Genomic DNA, 20264 nt, shown 5'->3' on the forward strand with positions numbered 1-20264 from the left:
TTCATTCCCAAGTGCAGAAACTGCAAGAGTGCATTCTGCTTTATGTGGTGCTGGGGATGGAACCAAGGGCTTCATGCAGACCAGGTAAGCACTCTGAATATAGCTCTCCACCCATAGTCTTTTTAGATTTTCTCAAGATCTCAATTGAAAAAGAAAGGCTCTATGAATGTATTCTTTTTTTAAAGGTAATTTATTTTAATTTTATGTGCATTCGTTAGCCTGCATATATGTCTGTGGGAGGGTATCAGATCTTGGAGTTACAGTTGTGACCTTCATGTGGGTGCTGGGAACTGAACCTGGGTCTTCTGGAAGAGCAGTCAGTACTCTTAACTGCTGGGCCCCTTGGGGCTCTAGCCCCCATGAATGTATTCTTTAGACAGAGCAAAGTCAATAAAAGTCTGGCTGCTTGTTTTTTGTTTGTTGGGTTTTTTAGATTTCTATCTTATGTTTATGGATGTTTTGCCTGCATGTATGTTTGAGCACCATAACCATAACCATGCAGTGCCCTCAATGGTCAGAAGAAGGTGTTGGATCCCCTTGGAATGAGCTTCAGACTGTTAGTTTCCATATGGATGCTAGAAATTGAAGCTAGGTCCTATAGAAGAGCAGCAGTCTGTGCCATTTCTTCAACCCCTGCCTTTTAGTTTTGCTAACCAATGTGTCTTTTATACCTCTCCAGACTTGGATTTTTTTTTTTTTTTTTTTTTTTTTTTTTTTTTGAGACAAGGTCTCACCACATCGTCTTGGCTGGCCTCAAACTCAAAGAGATCTGCCTCCAAGAGCTGGGATCAAACATGTGTACCAGCATATCCACCCTTTCTGGCTCTCTACTTGACCCAAATTTCTGCCTTTCTATTGCTTAGGGGCAGGGATACACAATTTTGTTACATAAGGTTAGTCTTCACAGGGACCAACATCAGAATTTGCATTTCTTGTAGGCAACCGGGGCTAGAGGTGTTCCACAGGGAGTGGCTACTTACGCAGGCCAGGTGGAAGAGCCTTGCCAAGTTCCTCCCTGCCTTTGCCCTGCTCTCCTCGAAACACAGAGACTTAGCCAGGCAGTGGTGGCCCACACCTGTAACTCCAGCACGTGGGAGGCGCAGGCAGATGAATCTCTGAGTTCAAGGCCAGCCTTATCTACAGAGTGAGTTCTAGAACAGCCAGGCCTACACAGAGAAACCCTGACTTAAAAAACAAAAAAATAATCCAAAAAAACATGGAGGCATGGAAGACTATCCCTCAAGTGCCAGGTTCCATATGTGACCTCAGTAGGTAGTGATGACATCACAGCCCTCAGTTTCTATGACAGTGTAACTACAGGAACTTGGATCTGTTAGGAAAACGTTCCTGTAGTTTCTGTACGACGTACGAGTTTGCTGTCTGAGAATGACCGACCGCATCTTCTACATTAACTCTAACTTGTCCTCTGTCCCCTGTGAAGGCTGTTATTCAGGTAAGTCTACAAGACATCTGCAAAGAGCCTCTGTGGTACATGTAACTCCACTGGGGACCCTTAGACTTGCTTGTCACCCCTCAGAAATTCTCTAGCTGTGAGTAGAAGAAATGGTCTTGCTATACTAACTATTCTTGTTCAATGTTGGGGACAAACAACATGAGTTTTCTGGGCAACTGGAAAACTCCTAATCTTTAACAACTTAACCTTCCCTTTGGGCTAGAAAATGATCCAGCCCCCACCCCTTTTTGACACAGGGTCTCACTATGTAGCTCTGGCTGTCCTGGAACTCACCATGTAGACCAGGCTGGCCTTGAACTCAGAGGGCATCTTAACTCTGCCCTTGAATGCTGGAATTAAAGATGCACTACCTGGGACTGGAGAGATGGCTCAGTGGTTAAGAGCACTGTCTGCTCTTCCAATATCAGACCTGGGTTCAATTGCCAGCACCCACATGGCAGCTCACAACTGTCTGTAAGGCCAATTCCAAGGGATCTGACACCTTCACACTAAAGCATGTAAAATAAAAAATTTTTAAAAAGATGTGCACCACTATGCCCGACATCTTCAAACTCATTTTTTTTTTCACCTTTGAGAATTAGACAATCTCAGTATGTAATTCAGCTGGCTCCAACTTGTGGTAATTCTCCTACCCCTTGCCTCTCGGGGCCTGAAATTAGAGGTATGCATTAGCACACCTGTCCCACCTACTAGTCTTCCCTCCTCCTCCTCCTCCTCCTCCTCCTCCTCCTCCTCCTCCATCTTCCTCTTTCTCTTCTTCTACCTCTTCTTTTAATTTAAGATTTACCATTAATAGCCTGGCGTAGTGGTGCACGCTTTTGATCCCAGCACTCAGGAAGCAGAGGCAGGAGGATCTCTGTGATTTCAAGGCCAGCCAGGTCTACAAAGTGAGAAGAGCCAGAGCTACACAGAAACTTTGTCTCAAAAAAACAAACAAAGTTACCCCAAGATATTTTATATTATTGTGGCTATTGTGATGAGTGTTGTTTCCCTGGTTTATTTTTTAGCCCATTTTTTTGTTTGTATACAGGAGCACTATTGATTTATTTTTAAGTTACTCTTTTATTCAGCCACTTTGCTAAGGGTGTTTATCAGCTTTAGGAGTTTCCTGGCAGAATTTTTTTGGGTCATTTATGCATATTTTTACGTCATCTGCGAATGGCAATACTTTGACTTCTTCATTTCCAATTTGTATCCCCTTGATGTCCTTTAGTTGTCTAATTACTCTAACTAGAACTTCAAGTACTATGTTGAATAGATACAGAGAGAATGGGCAGCCTTGTCTTGTTCCAGATTTCAGTGGAATTGCTTTGCATTTCTCTCCATTTAATTTGATGTTGGCTATCAACTTAGTGTACATTGCCTTTATTATGTTTAGGTATGTTCATTGTATTCCTGATCTCTCCAAGATTTTTATCATGGGAGGGGTGTTGCATTTTGTCAAAGGCTTTTTTAGCATCTAATAAGATCCTGTGGTCTTCTTTCTTTCAGTTTGATTATATGGTGGATAGTGTTTCTCTGGGATGAAGCCTACTTGATTATGGTGGCTGATCTTTTTGATGTGTTCTTGTATTTGACTTGCAAGCATTTTATTGACTTTTTGCATCAATGTTCACAAGGAAAATTGACCTACAATTCTCTTTCTTGAATCGGTGTGTGAATTGGGTAACTGTGACCTCATAAAATTATTTTGGCAACCTTCTTTCTATTTCTATTTTGTGGAATAATTTGAAGAGTCTTGGCACTAACGCTTCTATGAAAGTCTGGTAAAATTCTGTGCTAGAACCATTTGGCCCTGGGCTGGATTGATTGTTTTTTCTTTTGTTGGGAGACTTTTAATGGCTGCTTCTATTTCCTAAAGGTTATAAGTCTATTTAAAATTGTCTGATCTTGATTTAACTTTTGACAATATCAAGAAAATTGTCCATTTCTTTTAGATTTTCCAATTTTGTGGATTACAGGTTTTTGAAGTATGATCTAATGATTCTTTGGATTTTCTCAGTGTCTGTTATGTCCCCCCTTTAGTCTCTTATTTTGTTAATTTGGATATTCTGTCCGTGTCTTTTAGTTGGTTTGAATAGGGGTTTGTCTATCTTGTTGGTTTTCTTAAAGAACTCTTTGTTTTATTGTTTCTTTGTACTAATCTCTTTGTTTCTATTTTATTGATTTCAGCCCTATGTTTGATTATTTCCTGCATCTATTCCTGAGTGTGTTTGCTTCTTTTTGTGCTAGAGCTTTCAGGTGTGCTATTACGTTGCTAGTTTGAGAAGTCTCCAAATTCTTTATGAAAACCCTTGGTGCTATGAACTTTCCTCTTAGCACTGCTTTCATTGTATCTCAAAAGTTTGGGTATGTTGTGCATTCATTTTCATTAAATTCTAGGATGTCTTTAATTTCTTTATTTCTGCCTTGACCCAGTGGTCATTCAGTACAGAGTTCTTCAGTTTCCATGAGTTTGTAGGCTTTCTGTTGTTTCTGTTGCTGAAATCCAGCCTTAATCTGTGGTAGTCTGATAGGACACAGGAAGTTATTTCAATTTCCTTGTTATCTGTTGAGACTCTCTTTGTGAGCATTTATGTGGTCAGTTTTGGAGACAGTTCTATGAGGTGCTAAGAAAAAAAGGTATATTATTTTGTGCTCTGGTGAAATGTTCTGCAGATATCTCTGAGGTCCATTTGGTTCATAAGGTCTATTTACTCCAATACTTCTGTTTTAGTTTTTGTCTAGATAACCTGTTCATTGGTGTAAGAGTGGGGTATTGAAGTCTCCCACTATTAATATATGAAGTTAAGAATTTAAATGTCAGCCAAAAATAAAAATGAAAGATAGGGTGTGGACACACACCTTTAACCCAGCACTTGGGAGGGAGAGGCAGGTGAATCTCTATGAGCTTGAGGCCAGCCTATAGTGGGATGGGAATACGTCGTAGGGGTGGGAGTGGGAGACGGTGGTAATTTTTCCTCCTGTCCCTTAGTTCCCAGAATAATGACTTATGAGATTTATTAAATATTATACAAATACCTAGGCCATATAGCTATGTCCTTTTCTGACTAGCTCATAACTTAAATTAACCTACTATACTAATCTAAATTCTGTCACACGGCTGGTTACCTAAGCTCAGGCACCATGCATCTTTCTTTCTCACGTCTTGGCAGCTCAATCCCAGAATCCCTTCTGCCTGCCAGAAGTTCCACCTGTTTCCTGCCTCAGCCATAGTCCATAGTTTTTTTTAATTGACAGGGGTTATATTCATACAATACACAAGAGATTCCTTCTACAGCAGCCTACTCTACAGAGCAAGTTCCGGGACAGCCAAGGCTACATACAGAAACCCTGTCTCAAAAACAACAGCAACAAAAGAAATGTCACCTTGGGGTATTTTTTTTCTTTGATGAGTATGCAGTGTCCTTCCCTATCTCTTTTGACTATTTTAGGTTTGAAGTCCATTTTGTTAGATATTAGAATAGCATACACGCAAAAATTTTAAACCAAGTGTGCTTCCTTGTCAAATGATAAACAGAACACCATGGGGAAGAGATGGTCAAGGCTTCTGACAAAACCTCACATCCAGATCCAAGTGATTTTACAGTGTCATCACGAGAAACACACACAGTGGCCACCCTCAAACACATGCCAGCTTGAGCTGGTGAGTACTAGAAGAAAGGATGTTGTCACACCAGTGGGAAGTACAGAAGAGCTGGAGGAGCTTCTGAGGTGCGGTGATGAGGAAAGCGTGTCCCAGAAGTTGGGTCAATATGAAAAGTGCTTTTGAGAGTAAACTTGGCACCTGGAATTTGGCTCTGGACCTCTTGTCTGTTCTTATATTTGGCCCTTAGAAAACATTATAACTGGACAGTGGATCAAGCCCGCAGACCCAACTACTTGAGAGACTAAAGTAGGAAGATGGCTTGAGGCCAAGAGTTGCAGACTAGTCATGACAACATAGACTGTGTCAGAAAGGGGTTTGGGGGATGCGGGAGAGATGGCTCAGTGGTTAAGAATGCTTGTTGCACTGGGATCCTGCAGCCGCCTCCACTCAGATGCCTAAGGAGAACTGGACGGCCATCTTTAAACTCCTTTTTATGGATGGCCATATGCCCAAACACCCCGAGCTGGCAGGCAAGAATATGACCAACCTTCACGTAATGAAGGCCATGCAGTCTCTCAAATTCAGAGGCTATGTGAAGGAGCAGTTTGCCAGGAGACATTTCTACTAGTACCTTACGAAACTAGGGCATCCAGTATCTCCGAGATTACCTACACCTACCCTCGGAGATCGTGCCCAACACCCTGCACCGCAGCCATCCTGAGACTGGCAGGCCTTGGCCCAAAGGTCCAGAGGGTAAGAGACCTGCAAGATTCACAAGGGGGGGGGGCAGACAGAGACGCCTACAGAAGGGGTGCTGTGCCCCCTTGGTACTGACAAGAAAGCAGAGGCTGAGGCTGGCTCAGCAACGGAATTCCAGTTTAGAGGCAGCTTTGGTTGGGGCCATGGTCAGCCACCACAATGAAGATGGAGAATGTGTTGTATTGAATAAACCTTCAAGAAAAAAAAAAAAAAAAAAAAGAATGCTTTTTGCACATGTGTGAAGACCTGAACTTGGATCACAGGTAATGAGCTGGGTATGTCCAAGAACGAAGAATTTGTGGACCTTGCTGATTTCTAGCCTGGGAGGGGGGAGCAAGTCCCAAGTTCAAGAAAATACTCTGCCTCAAAGACGTGAAGAAAAGAGTGACAAGAAAGAGCACTGGACACTCCTCTAGCCTCTGAGCCTCTACATGCACACAGGCACACACATACACAGAGAGAGTTAGTTCAAGGCCAGTTGCATCTATAGTCTTTACTACATTGGGGCAATGTCTCAAAAACAAAAACAAACAAACAAGCCGGCATTCAAAGATCTAGCTAAAACAGGGCTACAGCTGAGTGTGGTTGAAACAGTTTGCTTGATCGGGTCCTAAGAGTTGCTGCCTACCAGGGCGGGAAGAGTGCTTAACAAGTTTTTCTTACACCGTTTCCCAAACATACTCATTAAAGCTCAGAAACAGCAGACCTCTAGAAATCCTTCTCGTGTGGGGGAGGAGAAAATGAGGGGGTCTCAACGGCAGCTAGCTTGAGGTTCTGCCCTTCCCTGTGGAGATGGGCCACACACGCTGGCCTCCCACAGCTGACACTGGCTCCCCTAAGCCTAGTGCTTTTACAGAGGCCCCCCCCCTCCAGGGGACCCATAGCAGCGAAGGGGAGAGGCTGTGTCTGGGGTGCCAAGTAGACAGGAGGTCTTCAGCCAGATACAGGAAGGGCCTGAGAGGAAGGGCTCTGCAGCACAGAGCAGAAAGCAGAAGTGACTGATCCGTTCTGGTTTTCTCTGCAGCACCCACGCCTCCCACAGCTCCTCCTTCCCCCGGATACTACCACGTCCTCTACAAGGGGCATGCGCAAGCCCAGATGGCCTGGCACGGAGAGACATACTGCCTGATTGGAGGCTACCGCGTCTATGGGGATGCTCCGCTGGCCTCCCCTGCAAAGGCTGAGGAAGAGAAGCCAGCACCCAGGCGAGCTCCCAAGAGACAGCGAGTTCAAGAAGAGTCAGACCAAGACCTTGGGTGCCCCAGTGCAAAAATTCCTCGCCTGAAAGTGAAGCATGGAGGCAAATGGGTGGCTCCCCAGAAGCATGCTGCTTGAGCACCACCGCCGACAACTGGAGTGATGGAGATAGAACCTTAGCTGTTCTGCCTGCACCCTCTCCAGTCAGGAACTCACCCGCATGACAACTAGCTATGAGCAAGGACCCTCAGGAGCCTCAGGAGCCTCAGGGAGGAGCAGCTGCTCTAAATGCCCGCCCATCTCTCTCTCAGTCCTGTTGAATTTCTTCTTGGGCTGCAGAAGGGAACAGCCTGCTCTGAGGAGACAGTGCAGAGAGTGGATACAGAGAAGCCAAACAGGGGCTCTCTCGGTGAGGAGACTTCTGCACTGAATCATTGTCAGCAGCCACCAGCGCCAGCCTGCTGCGGCTGGACTTCCTAAAACTAGAACAAACAAGCGGTAGTTAACCAAGGAGACTGCTGCCTAAGGTCTCAGGAGGCAGAATAAAGAACCCCAAGGCGACCTGCTAGCTGGAGCAAGGACCCTATGGACAAAAATCCAGCAAACCCTTCCCACCCCGACGGCTGAGGCTCACATGTTCCTTTAATCCCAGCCTATTATGGCACTGGGGGAGGGAGGGAGGAGAAGGAAGGCCCCCCTGCCCAACAGAGTGATTTTCTGTAACAGTCTTTGACTTGAAGTCTGAGACTAAGCCTCAAGCCTTCCTTTTCCCCTAAAGTAAATTCCTCTACAGAGAAACTGGTTTTTAATGCACTGTGCCTACAAGGGGCCCTTGGATGTACCTTCTTTCTTACTCCTACTCTTGAGAATGACAGATTTAAACACCCATACCAACTTAGCTTCTACAGTGAAGGCCTGGAAAAAATGGTTTTAAGTCCTATGATCTGGGTGTAGTGGTACACACTTTTAATCCCAGCACTTCAGAGACAGAAGCAGGTGGGTCTAGGCCAGCCAGGACTACATAGTTAGACTCTGTCTCAAAACAAACAAATAAAAATCTCTCCCTATAACTGACCATATGGTTCATGCCTGTAGCCCCTGTAGTCAGGGGGCTGATGAAGAAAGATTGCTTAAGCTACAAATTGATGGATAGGATGGGTGAACCAGAGTTTCCACACTTCTAAGTAAACAAGTAAATAAAAGCTTTCCCAACATGCCAGTTCATAGGAGAAACAAGGAACAGAGGAACATGCCACACACCATAGACTATATAGTAAACTGGAAAAAAAAATGGAAAATACCAAGGACAAAACCAATAATATTTTGAACAAGTCATTTGCAAAGAATTATTTTTAGAACTACAAACTAAACCATGCCAACCACATTCAATAGGGTATATCATTTTTACACTAAAATTCAAATAATAGAAAGTTGGCAATCATGGAGATTTGAACATGATAGTTTAGGACAATAAAGATGTTCTGTGATGTCTGGTTTAGTGACACAAATCTTGTAATCTCAGCGCTTGGAACACTGAGGCAAGTTAATTGAAATGATTTTGAGAGTTGCCTGGGCTACATAGTAAGTTCCATGCCAGCCTGGACTACAGAGTGAGACCCTGTTTCAAAACAAACAAACAAAAAAGTTTAGGAAGGGCAGACTGCTCAACAGGTAAAGGCGCCTGCAACCAAGCCTGAGTTTGATCCCCAGGATCACACACGGTGGAGAAGAGAACTGATGCCCACAAGGTGCCCTCTGACCTCCGCCTTCATGCCATAGCACATGTACCCGCACATGTGCATACATAAACACAGACACACACAGAGAAAATAACATAGGAAAATGTAGTGTGAGCATTTAAAGATGTCTTTATAGCAGTTTTTTTAAAGACCTGACCTTCTGAGAGAAATGCTTACATATGAATGGAATGCATGATTTGCCTTCCTTTTTTAAATTTTTTTTCTTACCCCTTCCAGTGCTATTGTTCAAGCTCAGGGCTTTGCAAATTCTAGGCAACCTTCTACTACTGAACTAGATCCCAGCCCTATGATTTGCTTTAAAATAGAGGCCGTGGCTGGACTTGGTGGCAGGCCTCACCTTTAAATCCCAGCACTCAGGCAGAGGCAGGTGGATCTCTGTGAGTCTTGAGGCCAGCCTGGTCTACAAAGTGATTCTGGGACAGCCAAGGCTACATAGAGAAATTCTGTGTGAAAAGCTAAAAAAAAAAAAAAAAAAAAGAGGCCATGGTTGCAGAGATGGCTCATAGCACTTGCTGCTCTTCTAGAGGAGCAGGGTTAGACTGTCAACACTCCATGGTTACAAACATCTATAACTCCGGTCCCCAGGGATCCAATGACCTCTTCTGACCTCTGAGGGCACCAGCCATGCAGACACAGGCAAGCAAAACTCAGACACATAAGATAATAAAAAGCAAATAAAAAACTGTTTGAAACAAAATAGTCATTAAGATGGCTCAGCTCAGCAGGTAAAGGTGCTTGCTGCCAACTTTGACCCCCCTGAGTGTGATCTCAGAGACACACATGGTGAAAGGAGAGAGCCAACACCTACCAGTTCTCCTCTTACTTCCACACATATACACATGCAGGGAAATAAGTAAATAAGTGTAATAAGACTTTCAAAGCAATCTGTAGCGGAGGTGGGAGAAACACTATGTTGGTCAAGTTTCCGATGTGTAAGCATGTGGACTTGAGTTTGAATCCCCAGGACACAAGGAAACCATCAGGCACGAGCAGCACTGGAGAGGGTGGGGTGGAGGCAGGAAGATCCCTGGGGCTTGCTGGTCAGTCAAGGTAGCTGAAATGGTAAGCTTCAGATGCAGGGAGAGACTCCGCTTCAAAAAATTAGATGGAGGCCATGGTGGTGGTACACGCCTTTAATCCCAGCACTCGAGGCAGAGGCAGGTGGATCTTTTAGTTCAAGGCCAGCCTTGTCTACAGAGTAAGTTCCAGGATAGCCAGGGCTGCAAAGAGAAACCCTGTCTTCAAAACAAAACAAAACAAAAACCTAAGCAACAACAAAAATATGGAGTGTGATCATGGAAGACACCCTTTAAATCATCTTTTTCTTTTATTTTTTGGCAATTTTATTTTACGTATGTGTATGGGTATTTTGTCTGAGAATCAAACCCAGGTGCTCTGGAAGAGGAGCCAGTGCCCTCAACCACCAAGCTGTCTCCTCAGGCCCCCTTCGTTCATATTGTTTTTACCTAAACCTCATCTTCCTGGGGCTTATTAGGAACGGGACAGACATGGTGTTTACCCTCAGAGCCAAAACTGTGACAGGAAGACCAACAAATCTGAGTGTTTCTCTTCCCTTTTGTCACTTGGCTGCATGAAAAGAGTGGCAGTGGGGGGAGGAGAGAGGAAAGGAGCCTGACACATAGCCCTAAAGGGACACACATCCTGCAGTGGGCCTACCGACGAAACCTACTTACTAGCTGGAGCACACAAGGCATTCGCTGCCTTTAGCACAGCTCTATCAGTCAGCAGCAGGCACTCGTGTATAGAGTCCCCAAAACACAATTATATCCATCCCGGGTTGTCCACGATTTCTGTCTCCTTTTCAAAGATTTTTTGAATTTCCCCTTTATATGAAGCTTTTTTTTTTTTTTAAGATTTCCATCACCTGGATTTTTTTTTAGATATATTTATTATGTTTACAATGTTCTGTGTGCATGTACAGAAGAGGGCACCAGATCTCACTATAGATGGTTGTGTACCACCATGTGGTTGCTGGGAATTGAACTCAGGACCTCTGGAAGAGCAGCCAGTGCTCTTAACCTGTGAGCCATCTCTCCAGCCCCACGTTTCCCTTTTAAGTTTTGGTATTTATATTTATCCATTTGAGACAGGGCTCACTACCTAACTCTATCTGGCCTACTCATGGAGACCAGGGTAGCCTTGATTTCACAGAGATCCGCTTGCCTATGCCTTCCAAGTTCTGGGATTAAAAGCATTTGCTATCACATTGAGCCTCCGTTTCCTTTTTATAAGAGGGCTTCTCACATCTCCAAGTCCTCATGCCACCTGAAGAAGGTTGCAAAGAATGAAGCTGCTCTAGTGGGAGCCAGAGCAGAAAAAGTTTTCTTGATGGAGTATGAGCACAGTTCCCAGAGCTGCTTTAAGTGATGGGACTTCTCCAAAATCATAAATGTCCAGTGTGTGTGTGTGTGTGTGTGTGCGCGCGCGCGCGCGTGCTCTGTGCTCGAGCACAGCTGGGGGTGTTTCTGGAGGAAGCAGAGAGGGTATGGGCTCAGGCAAAAACCAGGGTGGGGCCTGCAAGGAACGGAACTCAGTCATTGAGGTTTCTGGGAGAGCCCAGGCCACAAGAGCCACTGATAAGGTGTATGGAGGAAGCCACTGGACACAAGTGCCAGACCTGAGAACTCATACTTCTTCCACACTGAGGTAGGTTCAGCCTGCAGCCTTGGGATCGGGGTGCTGGGATGGAAGGGAGGGGGGCTCTGCTGCCCTGTAGTGTAATTCATTTCTTTCCCTCTCTGTAGCTGACAGACTTTGTCCCTGTGCTGCTGAGTAAGTATTCCCTGAACCACTTAGTTGCTCATTCAGTTCTCATCCTTGACGGATCGCCACGAGAGGCCAGGGCAGGTACAGCATCTACTGAGGAAGGAGGGCAGTCCTCACTTGAATGATGACTGAATAGGGGTTGGGGCACGGAAGTGCGTGCTCTTAATAGTTCCCGGTCGCTGGCTGGAGTCAGAGGATGGTAGGTAGAGTGGAGAGGTCGGTGTCTGGGGCACTTGTGGCTCTTAAAGAGGTCAGGGAAGGCTGTAGGTAGTCAGTGACATGATGTGGCCTGCTAAATGCTAACGACCCTTTCACTGTGTGAAAAGAAGCACCACGGGTCCACTTTCTCTGAGAAAAATTCCTAGAGGCAGTGAGGAAGCCCCTGGGTTGGCCCCCTGGGAACATTAAACAGGGGGAGAGGGCAAGGGACAAAGACAGCCAGGACAGAAGCTGAGCGGGTGCCCAGGCTTCGGCTAGCCCAGCCTACGGAAGGGTCCGTGGAGACTGGGCTAGTAGGGCTGTGGCTCCCCCTGGTGGCCGTACTGCGCGGCTTTCCTATCCACGAAGTGGCTGTGTCGAACCCGGTGACCTCAAACCCCTTCTCTCCAGACCCCGTTCTTTGCGTGGCTTGAACTGAGGGTCGGGATTATATGGTCGCTGTCTGCCTTCTGTCTTCTGTCCCTCTCAGGCTTTCACGACCCTCATCCGTACCCGCTTGCCCCGCCCTGAAGAAGATGCCGCTCGTGAGCCTTGAAAGGCACTGGGTTAACCCAGGGCTTTCAATGTTCCTGATGGTGCTGCTGCTGGTAGGGTCTTCACAACCTCTACTGCGGGCCCAGACCAAACCGGGCATCTCTGGTGCTTCCACTGCACCGAGCACCCCCAGAGCCCTCCGCAAGCCCGCCACCTCCAGCATCCCAACCGCACCAGGCACCTTCAGCACAGCAGCCACTCCTGGCAACCCCAGTTTCCCGGAAATGCGAGATCGAGTGAGAGCCCTGATGCAAGATTTCCCGCTAATAGATGGGTGCGTGAGGATGGCTCGGGGACTGGTCAGAATAGGGCTGGGTGGAGCATCTTCCCGGGCTGCTGAGGGCTCGGAGCCTGCGGGACTAATAAAGGTGCGCCCCTACTACACACCCCTAGATACCGTCTCCTATCATCAGTGGGTGACTCTTCTCTATCACTTCTATGGTAGGGACCCCCAGCCCAGCCCAGGCTTTAGGGCATCTCAGTTATGGTCTGGGTTATAGGTAGGATGGGAGTAGCTGTCGGAATTATGTTCTGCTGGATCTAGAAGCCAAAGAGGCACAGCTGTATGTCCCCTTATCCTCTGAGAGAGAGGGGTTGAGGAAGGGAAAAAGAGAGGGGGAGGAAGGGAGAGAGAAAGAGAAAGGGGGGCTCGTGTGTGCCCACATTACCCAGGAACTCACTAAGTAGCCTGGACTAGGCTGGAAGTTTAAATGAATCTCCAGCCTTAGCCTTCTGAGTGTGCTGGGATTACAGGCAGAAATACTCAACCAGCTTTGTTTGACCCAATCTCTTCTTGACTCTCCTGCAGCCACAATGACCTGCCTCTTGTCCTGAGGCAATTTTACCGGAATGGGCTACAGGATGCTAACCTGAGAAACTTCACCTACGGCCAGACCAGCCTGAACAGGCTTAGAGATGGCTTTGTGGGAGCCCAGGTAACACACACACACACACACACACACACACACACACACGCACGCATGCACGCACGCGCACACCAGCGTGGCTTCTGGGGAAGGCTGGGGAAGTCAGGGCCCCAGAAAAAATAAGTTAGTCAGATGGAAAACTCAGTCACCGTAGTGACAAAAAAAAAAAATGATGCTGTGGCTAGAGAGGTCATGAAGAACAAGCAGTGCATTCATTACATGTGGCCTGTGAACCCACAAGTCTGTCGGTGATGGCCCAGGTAGCTCTCCTACACAAGCCAACCCCTGACTTTGCCTCCAGTTCTGGTCGGCTTACGTACCGTGCCAGACCCAGGACCGAGATGCCCTGCGCCTCACACTGGAGCAGATTGACCTCATTCGCAGTATGTGTGCCTCTTATCCTGAGCTGGAACTTGTGACGTCAGTTAAAGGTAAGTGGACTTTTTCAGGGTCTCGGGGACTAGGTGAGGCTACTACTTTAGCGCCTGAAAATAATCACGTGACCTACGCCTACAGCTCTGAACAGCACCCAGAAACTGGCCTGCCTCATCGGCGTGGAGGGTGGCCACTCCCTCGATAACAGCCTCGCCGTGCTTCGAAGTTTCTACCTGCTCGGGGTGCGCTACCTGACGCTCACACACACGTGCAACACAGCCTGGTGAGCCCCGAGCGGACAGACGCGTGAGCCCACCGAGGCAGAAATCTGTCCTCGTGGACAGAGACCAAGATTTACCCTTCTCATCTGGGACTCACAGGGGTTGGTATCTGGGGTTTTCAGAAAAGCAAGACTGGGATTCCTCCTTTTGCCAGGCACAGTCCAACCTGGGTCTTTGAATTAGGTCTGTGGGATTGCAGGGATAGAGTTTTTGGAGGGGCGTGCCCACCAATCAGATTGCCTCCCGTCTGTCCTGCAGGGCAGAGAGCTCACGGAAAGACACCCACTCATTCTACAGCAGTGTCCAAGGACTGACCGGCTTCGGTGAGGTAAGCGCACGCCCTTTTCTGAATAATAAAGGCGTTCGTGCGTGCGTGTGTGCCCCTGAGCCCCTCCTCCAAACCGCTCTCGCAGAAGGTGGTGGCGGAAATGAATCGCTTGGGTATGTTGGTCGATTTGTCTCACGTGTCCGATGCTGCCGCCCGGCGGGCCTTGGAAGTGTCCCAGGCACCTGTGATCTTCTCCCACTCGGCTGCCAGGGCAGTGTGCAGAAACGTTCGGAATGTTCCGGATGACATCCTGCAGCTCCTGGTGAGAAACTTTCTAGCCCCAGAACTCCTGTCCCCTCCCATTTCCTCAGCCCCCAGGACTGAGCACTCTCTGCCCTACAAAACCATACTCCATGCCCTCTAAATGCTTGAACCTGGGGTCGAGGGGTTGCTGCAGATAAATAACCCTGTAACCCTCAAATTCAGGATCAAGACATCACCCAAATCAAGGTCAAGCTTCCTCCTTAATACAAAGTCAAGGGGTGAAATCTCCTTTGGCCCCCAAAGTTTTCTCACGGGGGTTAGGTAGGCCCCCTGATTCTGCTGGGAGCCAACCTGAGTGTCCCTTTGACCATCCCTGCAGAAGAAGAACGGTGGCGTTGTGATGGTGACCTTCTCTGTCGGGGTGTTGCAGTGCCACCCTTTAGCCAATGTCTCAACCGTGGCAGGTGAGCCCCTGAAAACCTACCTCCATATAGATCTTTTTTTTCTCTTTCCTTCCTTTCTTTTTTTTAAACCTCAAAGACAGTTTTATTGGCATTTAAGAGAACAGTATAATAGGAAGAGCAACTTGAAACATCAGCGTCTTTAGGGAGGGGGAAGGCGAGAGTCAAGGGGGATATGGGAGGAGAGGAAAGAAAGGAAAAAGTTGCACTTTCTGAGGTAAATCCTAAAAAGGGTCCATGCTTAGCGGTAAAGATTTGGAAACAGTTCCCTCCTAGGCTTTCTAAACAGCACTGTTTGACCTGAAGGCTTGGGAAGTGTCCGCACAGCCTTAACAGTTTAGCCAAAAATGCCACGATGGGAGCCTCCTAGGAAGGCTTGGGTTTGATCCCCCAGCTGATAATACAGCGTGAGTGCAAGTTCCAGGATATCCATAGTTATACAGAGAAACCCTGTCTCAAAAACAAACAAACAAACAAAAAAACAGTCCCATGAAGGACAGTACACACAGAACCTTATACTGCCTTGAACCAGAGTCAAAAAATCCAAATTGACTTGTTAGGGAGGGCTGGGGGTCAGTTATAGAAGAGTGTGCCGACTGTCTGTTGTGGGTTACAAAAAGCACCCTATTCCTATCCCTGCCTCAGTCCTTGCCAACCATACTCTCATCCAAAGGAGGCCCTGTCGGGTTTCCCAGATGACCATCTCATATGAATTAGGTTGGATATGACCTAAATCAGTGGTTCTCCAAATGTTTTCACTCCAACCGGAAGTCTATTCTAGAGCTTGCTTGCGTTGGTTCAGGTATATGGAGTGCCAGGTATTTGAAGTGCCAGCTACAAGAAGGGGAACCTGGGCCACGGAAGCCATCTGCTAGTGATTCACCAAAATGACAAGCGCGAAGGGAAAGAGGGAGAGGCAGCCTCTGTAATTTCTCCAGGCCTTTGTTTGGCTTGTTTTTATTTTTTTATGAATTAATTCTATGTGTGTGAGTATTTTACTTGCATGTATGTCTGTACACTCCATACATGCCTGCTACCTGCAGAGGCTAGAAGAGGGCATCAGATCCCCTGGAACTGGAAACATGGATAACCACGAGAATGCTGGAAATCAAACCCGATTCAGGTTCTCTGGAAGAGCAGACCATATTATAACCACTGAGCCATCTATCCAGCTCTGTCTGGGCCTTTTGAGGAATATAAGGTTACTTTGGCCAGATATATATATATCTGTAAGAGGGGGTGATCTTGTATACATCAAGCTGACGGGCACTGTTCAAAAGGAATGCCTCCTAAATGTTACCCTGGCAAAACTGTCTGCTATATCACTCAGCATGCTGATGGCATCTTTGTAAACAGGCAAGTTAAGGGCGAGATTTTTTTTTTTACAAGAAAATATTTGAATTGGGCAGATTAAGCACTCTAAGAGTGAAGATGGCTTCCTGAGCCAGATGAAGAAAAAGAAGAAAAACAAAAGAGGAAAAGAAAAGAAAGGAAAGCCAGAGAGAAAGGTCAGCTGTAGCACCAGACCACTGCACCGGGAGATACACACTGTTTATGAGCTAATCGGGGAGGAGCCCAGCTGCTGGAGCCCATTCTCTGTGAATTCACGGCTTAATGTACAAAAAGAGATAAAAACCCCAGACTGTAAACAGTGGAGGAGGAGGACCAAACAAGCCTTGTTCCTAGGCTACCTTTTTCCTGAAAGCCCCTCACTGCCAACTGTTTATCTCCCCAGATCACTTTGACCACATCAAGGCAGTCATTGGATCGGAGTTCATCGGGATTGGTGGAGATTATGACGGCACCAAGCAGTGAGTGTTTACTTCTCTGTGACTTGTCTGAAGCTGCTCTCACCACATCAGGGTCCTCAGGGCTTTGTTCATTTGACATCTCTCCATCCCTGGGGTCTCTTTCCTATGCTCCCACTAAGGCTACTCTGAGAAAGCGCATCTATCCAGCACACACATCCACTCCCAGCCCCCGAAGATCCATTCCCCCTGAGCTATCAGCAAGGTCTAGTGTGGACTATCTGCTCTTCGAGTTCTTTTTTGTTGTTATTGTTTGGATTTTTTATTGTTTCTATTTCTTGTTTGTTTAGTTGGTTGATTTTTGGAGACAAGGTTTCTCTGTGCAGCCCTGCCTGTCTTGGAACTCACTCTTAGTCCAGGCTGGCCCTCTGCCTCCCCAGTGCTGGGATTAAAGGTATGCACCACTGAGCTGAGGTTTCTGAGTTGGGATTCTGGTGACCGACAGGTTCCCTCAGGGGCTGGAGGATGTGTCTACGTACCCAGTGCTCATAGAGGAGCTGCTGAGACGGGGCTGGAGCGAACAGGAGCTGCAGGGTGTCCTCCGAGAGAACCTGCTGAGGGTCCTCAGACACGTGGAACAGGTATGCCGAGATGGGTAAGAGACTGGGTTAAGGGGCCCCAACAGGTGCTCGCATACCAGAATGGGCTACAGGAGACCCGGAAGAGCTGCTGACCACCAACTGTCACCTCCAGGTACGAGAGGAAAACAGATGGCAGCATCCTCTAGAGGACGTGATTCCGGAGGAGCAGCTGGAGAGTGCTTGTCGCTCAGTCTTGCCACATCGACCTCAGAAACAGTATCCAGAAAAGACCCCACCAGAGGCCCCAGCACGTCATACATCGAAGCGGTCACACTCAGAGTCCTCTCTCCGCGTGGTCCCAAGCCTCACCATGGTTGCAGCCATTTTAGGCCTCATTGTATGACATTTAGAGGATGCCCAGTTCTCCCAGGTATCATTCTGGTACCCTCGAACCCCCTCCACCTGTGCAGGGGCACACGTTTCCTGGAAGTAAATGTTTTGGACACAGAAACGGGTGTGAGTGTCCCTCTCTGCGACAGAGTAGGTTAGTACGGGCTCATGCGCTGGTGGTCTGTGGAACTTGGCATTTCAACCACCATTTGCTCAAGGAAGTCGGCAGTGACCTGCACAACCTGGCTGGGCTCAGCACAAATGAAGCCAATGGAGTGGTCTGGCTTCAGGAAAGAGGTCTGAAATTTTGGGGTCCTTCTTAGTGTTTCATCTCCATCCACAGACTGAACCACGGACACTCACCTTACCATTTCTCAGAGAATGCCTTAGATGCCCACCCAAGTAGGGGACCTGACCGGATCATGAGTAACCTTCATTCTTTTTGGACTAGGCCCAGAATGTTACGACACAGAATGGGTGGTGGGCCCCCAATGGTTAAACTGCCTTGGATATGGTGACCTCTCAGCCACCAGGAAATTCTTCTCTACCAGGTACAAACTACTTAAGCATCCATTCCATCCCAGGGCCTATTCCCAGGCCCTGAGAGGAAATTAGTAGCAACTTCAATAATGATAGATACTATTAAGAGCCAATACTGGGCTGCTGTTGTAACTCAAATGAGTGCTTGCATACAGGAAGTCCTGGATTTGATCCCCAACACTGCCTAAAGCTAGTCTTGGAGATGCGTGTCTGTGACTCTCACACTTGAGAGGTAGAGGCAAGGAGGAGAAGCAGTTTCAGCGTTGGCCTGAGCTCTGTAACCAGGCTATGCTACACGGGGACCACTCAAAAGAAAAAAAAAGGTGGGGGGGCTGGGGAGATAGCTCAGTTGTAAAGTACTTATCATACAGGCAAGCAGGAGGACCTGAGTTCAATCTCCCAAACTCAAAGTTTGAAAAGCCCAGGAGCTGGAGATGGCTCAGTGGTTAGGAGCACTGGTTGCACCTTTAATCCCAGGACTTGGAAGGCAAACACAGGTGGGTCTCTGTGAGTTCTAAGGCCAACCTGGCCTACAGAGTGAGTCCTGAAACACCACACACACACACACACACACACATACACACACACACACACACACACATACAAACACTCCAAAAGAAAAAAGAAAAGAAAAATAAACGAAAGCTGGTGTAATCCCAGTACTCGGTATACTAAGGTAGGAAGATTGACAAGAGTTCAAGGCCATCCTGGACGACATAGTGAATTCCAGGCCAACTTAGCTACAGTGTGAGATCTTGGGGTGGGGGTGTCAGCCAGTATTGTAAAATATAACAAATTCTGATTTGTATTTAAATGAAAGATATCAAAACAAATGTGGTGTGTTTGGCGGGTACATGTGCAGGTGTGTCTATGTGGAGGTGAGAGGTCAACCTCAGATATTTTTCAGGAGCCAACCACCTTTTTTTATGAGACAGGGTCTCCAATGGCCTGGAACTCACCAAGTAGGCTAGACTGAGTGACCAGGGAGCCTCAGGGATCCATCTGTGTCTAGCTCTGCAGAACCAGAACGACCAGCTCGAACACACTACTCCATGTTTCGTTCTGTCCTGTTTTGTTTCACTACGGGTTCTAGAGGCTGAATTCAGATCCTCACGCTTGCACCTCCAGCACTTTACCGAAGAGTGTGAATTTCAATGCACTCTTAGTTTTTGTACTAGGTATGAACAATTTAATTATTTTGGAAATGTTCATAGTTTAAAAAATGCATTAGGGGCTGGAGAAATGGCTCAGAGGTTAAGAGCACTCCCTGCTCTTCCAGAGGTCCTGAGTTCAATTCCCAGCAACCACATGGTGGCTCACAACCATCGACAATGTGATCTGGTGCCCTCCTCTGGTGTGCAGGTGTACATGCAGGCAGAACATGGTATACATAATAAATAAATAAATCTTTTTAAAAAATTAAAAATGCATTAAAGGGGCTAATCAGAAGGTCTCAGTGGGTAAAAGTGACTGATGCATAATCTTGACTTGAGTTCCATCCTTGGAATCCTCTGAAAAATCTGGGTTAACTCCCATCTATAACCCCAGCACTCCTACACCAAGATAGGAGGTAGAGATAGGAGAATCACGAGGCTGCAATCTCAAGAATGCAACATAGCAGCAGAAATAACATGCACAGGGCTGGAGAGATGGTTCAGAGGTTAAGAGCACAAACTGTTCTTGCAGAAGGCTCAGGATTGGTTCCCAGCACCCATAGAGCAGCTCACAACAGTTACATCAGCTCCAGGGGGTCCGATATTCTTTTCTGGTCTTCTGGCAGGCGCTGCATACACGTGGTGTGCATACACACACAGCATTCAAACACTCATAAACAAAAGTGAAAGAAATAACAGACACAAAAGAACTCTACCTTCTGTTTTCTCTCTACCTCTTACTGCCCTAACTTTCTGCATCTCCTGGAAGGCCCCAGATCGAGACTTCCACGTCACAGGATCTCCACAGTCAGGATTGCGAGAGAAAAGGATTTCCTTCACAAGTATAGCTAAGCTGCTGGCCCCAGGCCAGGCTTGGAGCTCGGAGCTCCAACTGAGCCAAGCCAAATGTTCAGTCTACATTGGTGGTCAGTAGAGGGGGTTGCCGAAGAGGGCTCA

The 20264-nt window shown here is 47.0% G+C and overlaps 1 protein-coding gene and 1 pseudogene across 5 annotated transcripts; both read left to right on the top strand.

Moving 5' to 3' along the window:
* Nucleotides 1-1386: 1386 nt before the first annotated feature.
* LOC110546296 (dipeptidase 2-like) lies at nucleotides 1387-17734 on the top strand. 5 transcript variants are annotated; one of them, XM_060392052.1, is made up of 12 exons: nucleotides 6921-7130; nucleotides 11703-11704; nucleotides 12255-12593; nucleotides 13128-13254; nucleotides 13547-13676; nucleotides 13762-13903; nucleotides 14160-14229; nucleotides 14315-14491; nucleotides 14813-14897; nucleotides 16630-16705; nucleotides 17148-17283; nucleotides 17396-17734. In XM_060392052.1, exons 1-12 carry the CDS (start codon nucleotides 6921-6923, stop codon nucleotides 17624-17626), a joined length of 1725 nt encoding a protein of 574 aa, XP_060248035.1. In that variant the 3' UTR covers nucleotides 17627-17734. The 5 variants fall into 5 exon arrangements, with proteins under 5 accessions (XP_060248034.1, XP_060248035.1, XP_060248032.1 ...); XM_021633050.2 differs by lacking the exons at nucleotides 6921-7130; nucleotides 11703-11704 and adding exons at nucleotides 11312-11446; nucleotides 11545-11572; XM_060392050.1 differs by lacking the exons at nucleotides 6921-7130; nucleotides 11703-11704 and adding exons at nucleotides 11328-11446; nucleotides 11545-11647.
* Nucleotides 5515-5985, top strand: LOC110546306 (small ribosomal subunit protein eS10-like; annotated as a pseudogene).
* Nucleotides 17735-20264: the final 2530 nt, after the last annotated feature.

This window comes from Meriones unguiculatus, chromosome 10 (genome assembly GCF_030254825.1).
Source record: "Meriones unguiculatus strain TT.TT164.6M chromosome 10, Bangor_MerUng_6.1, whole genome shotgun sequence".
Lineage (NCBI taxonomy): Eukaryota > Metazoa > Chordata > Mammalia > Rodentia > Muridae > Meriones > Meriones unguiculatus.

Coding starts and splice junctions, on each gene's coding strand:
- LOC110546296 (XM_060392052.1), top strand. CDS start 6,921: ATGGCCTGGCACGGAGAGACATACTGCCTGATTGGAGGCTACCGCGTC. Junction 12,594..13,127: donor GATTTCCCGCTAATAGATGG/GTGCGTGAGGAT, acceptor ACTCTCCTGCAG/CCACAATGACCTGCCTCTTG. Junction 14,230..14,314: donor GACTGACCGGCTTCGGTGAG/GTAAGCGCACGC, acceptor CCGCTCTCGCAG/AAGGTGGTGGCGGAAATGAA.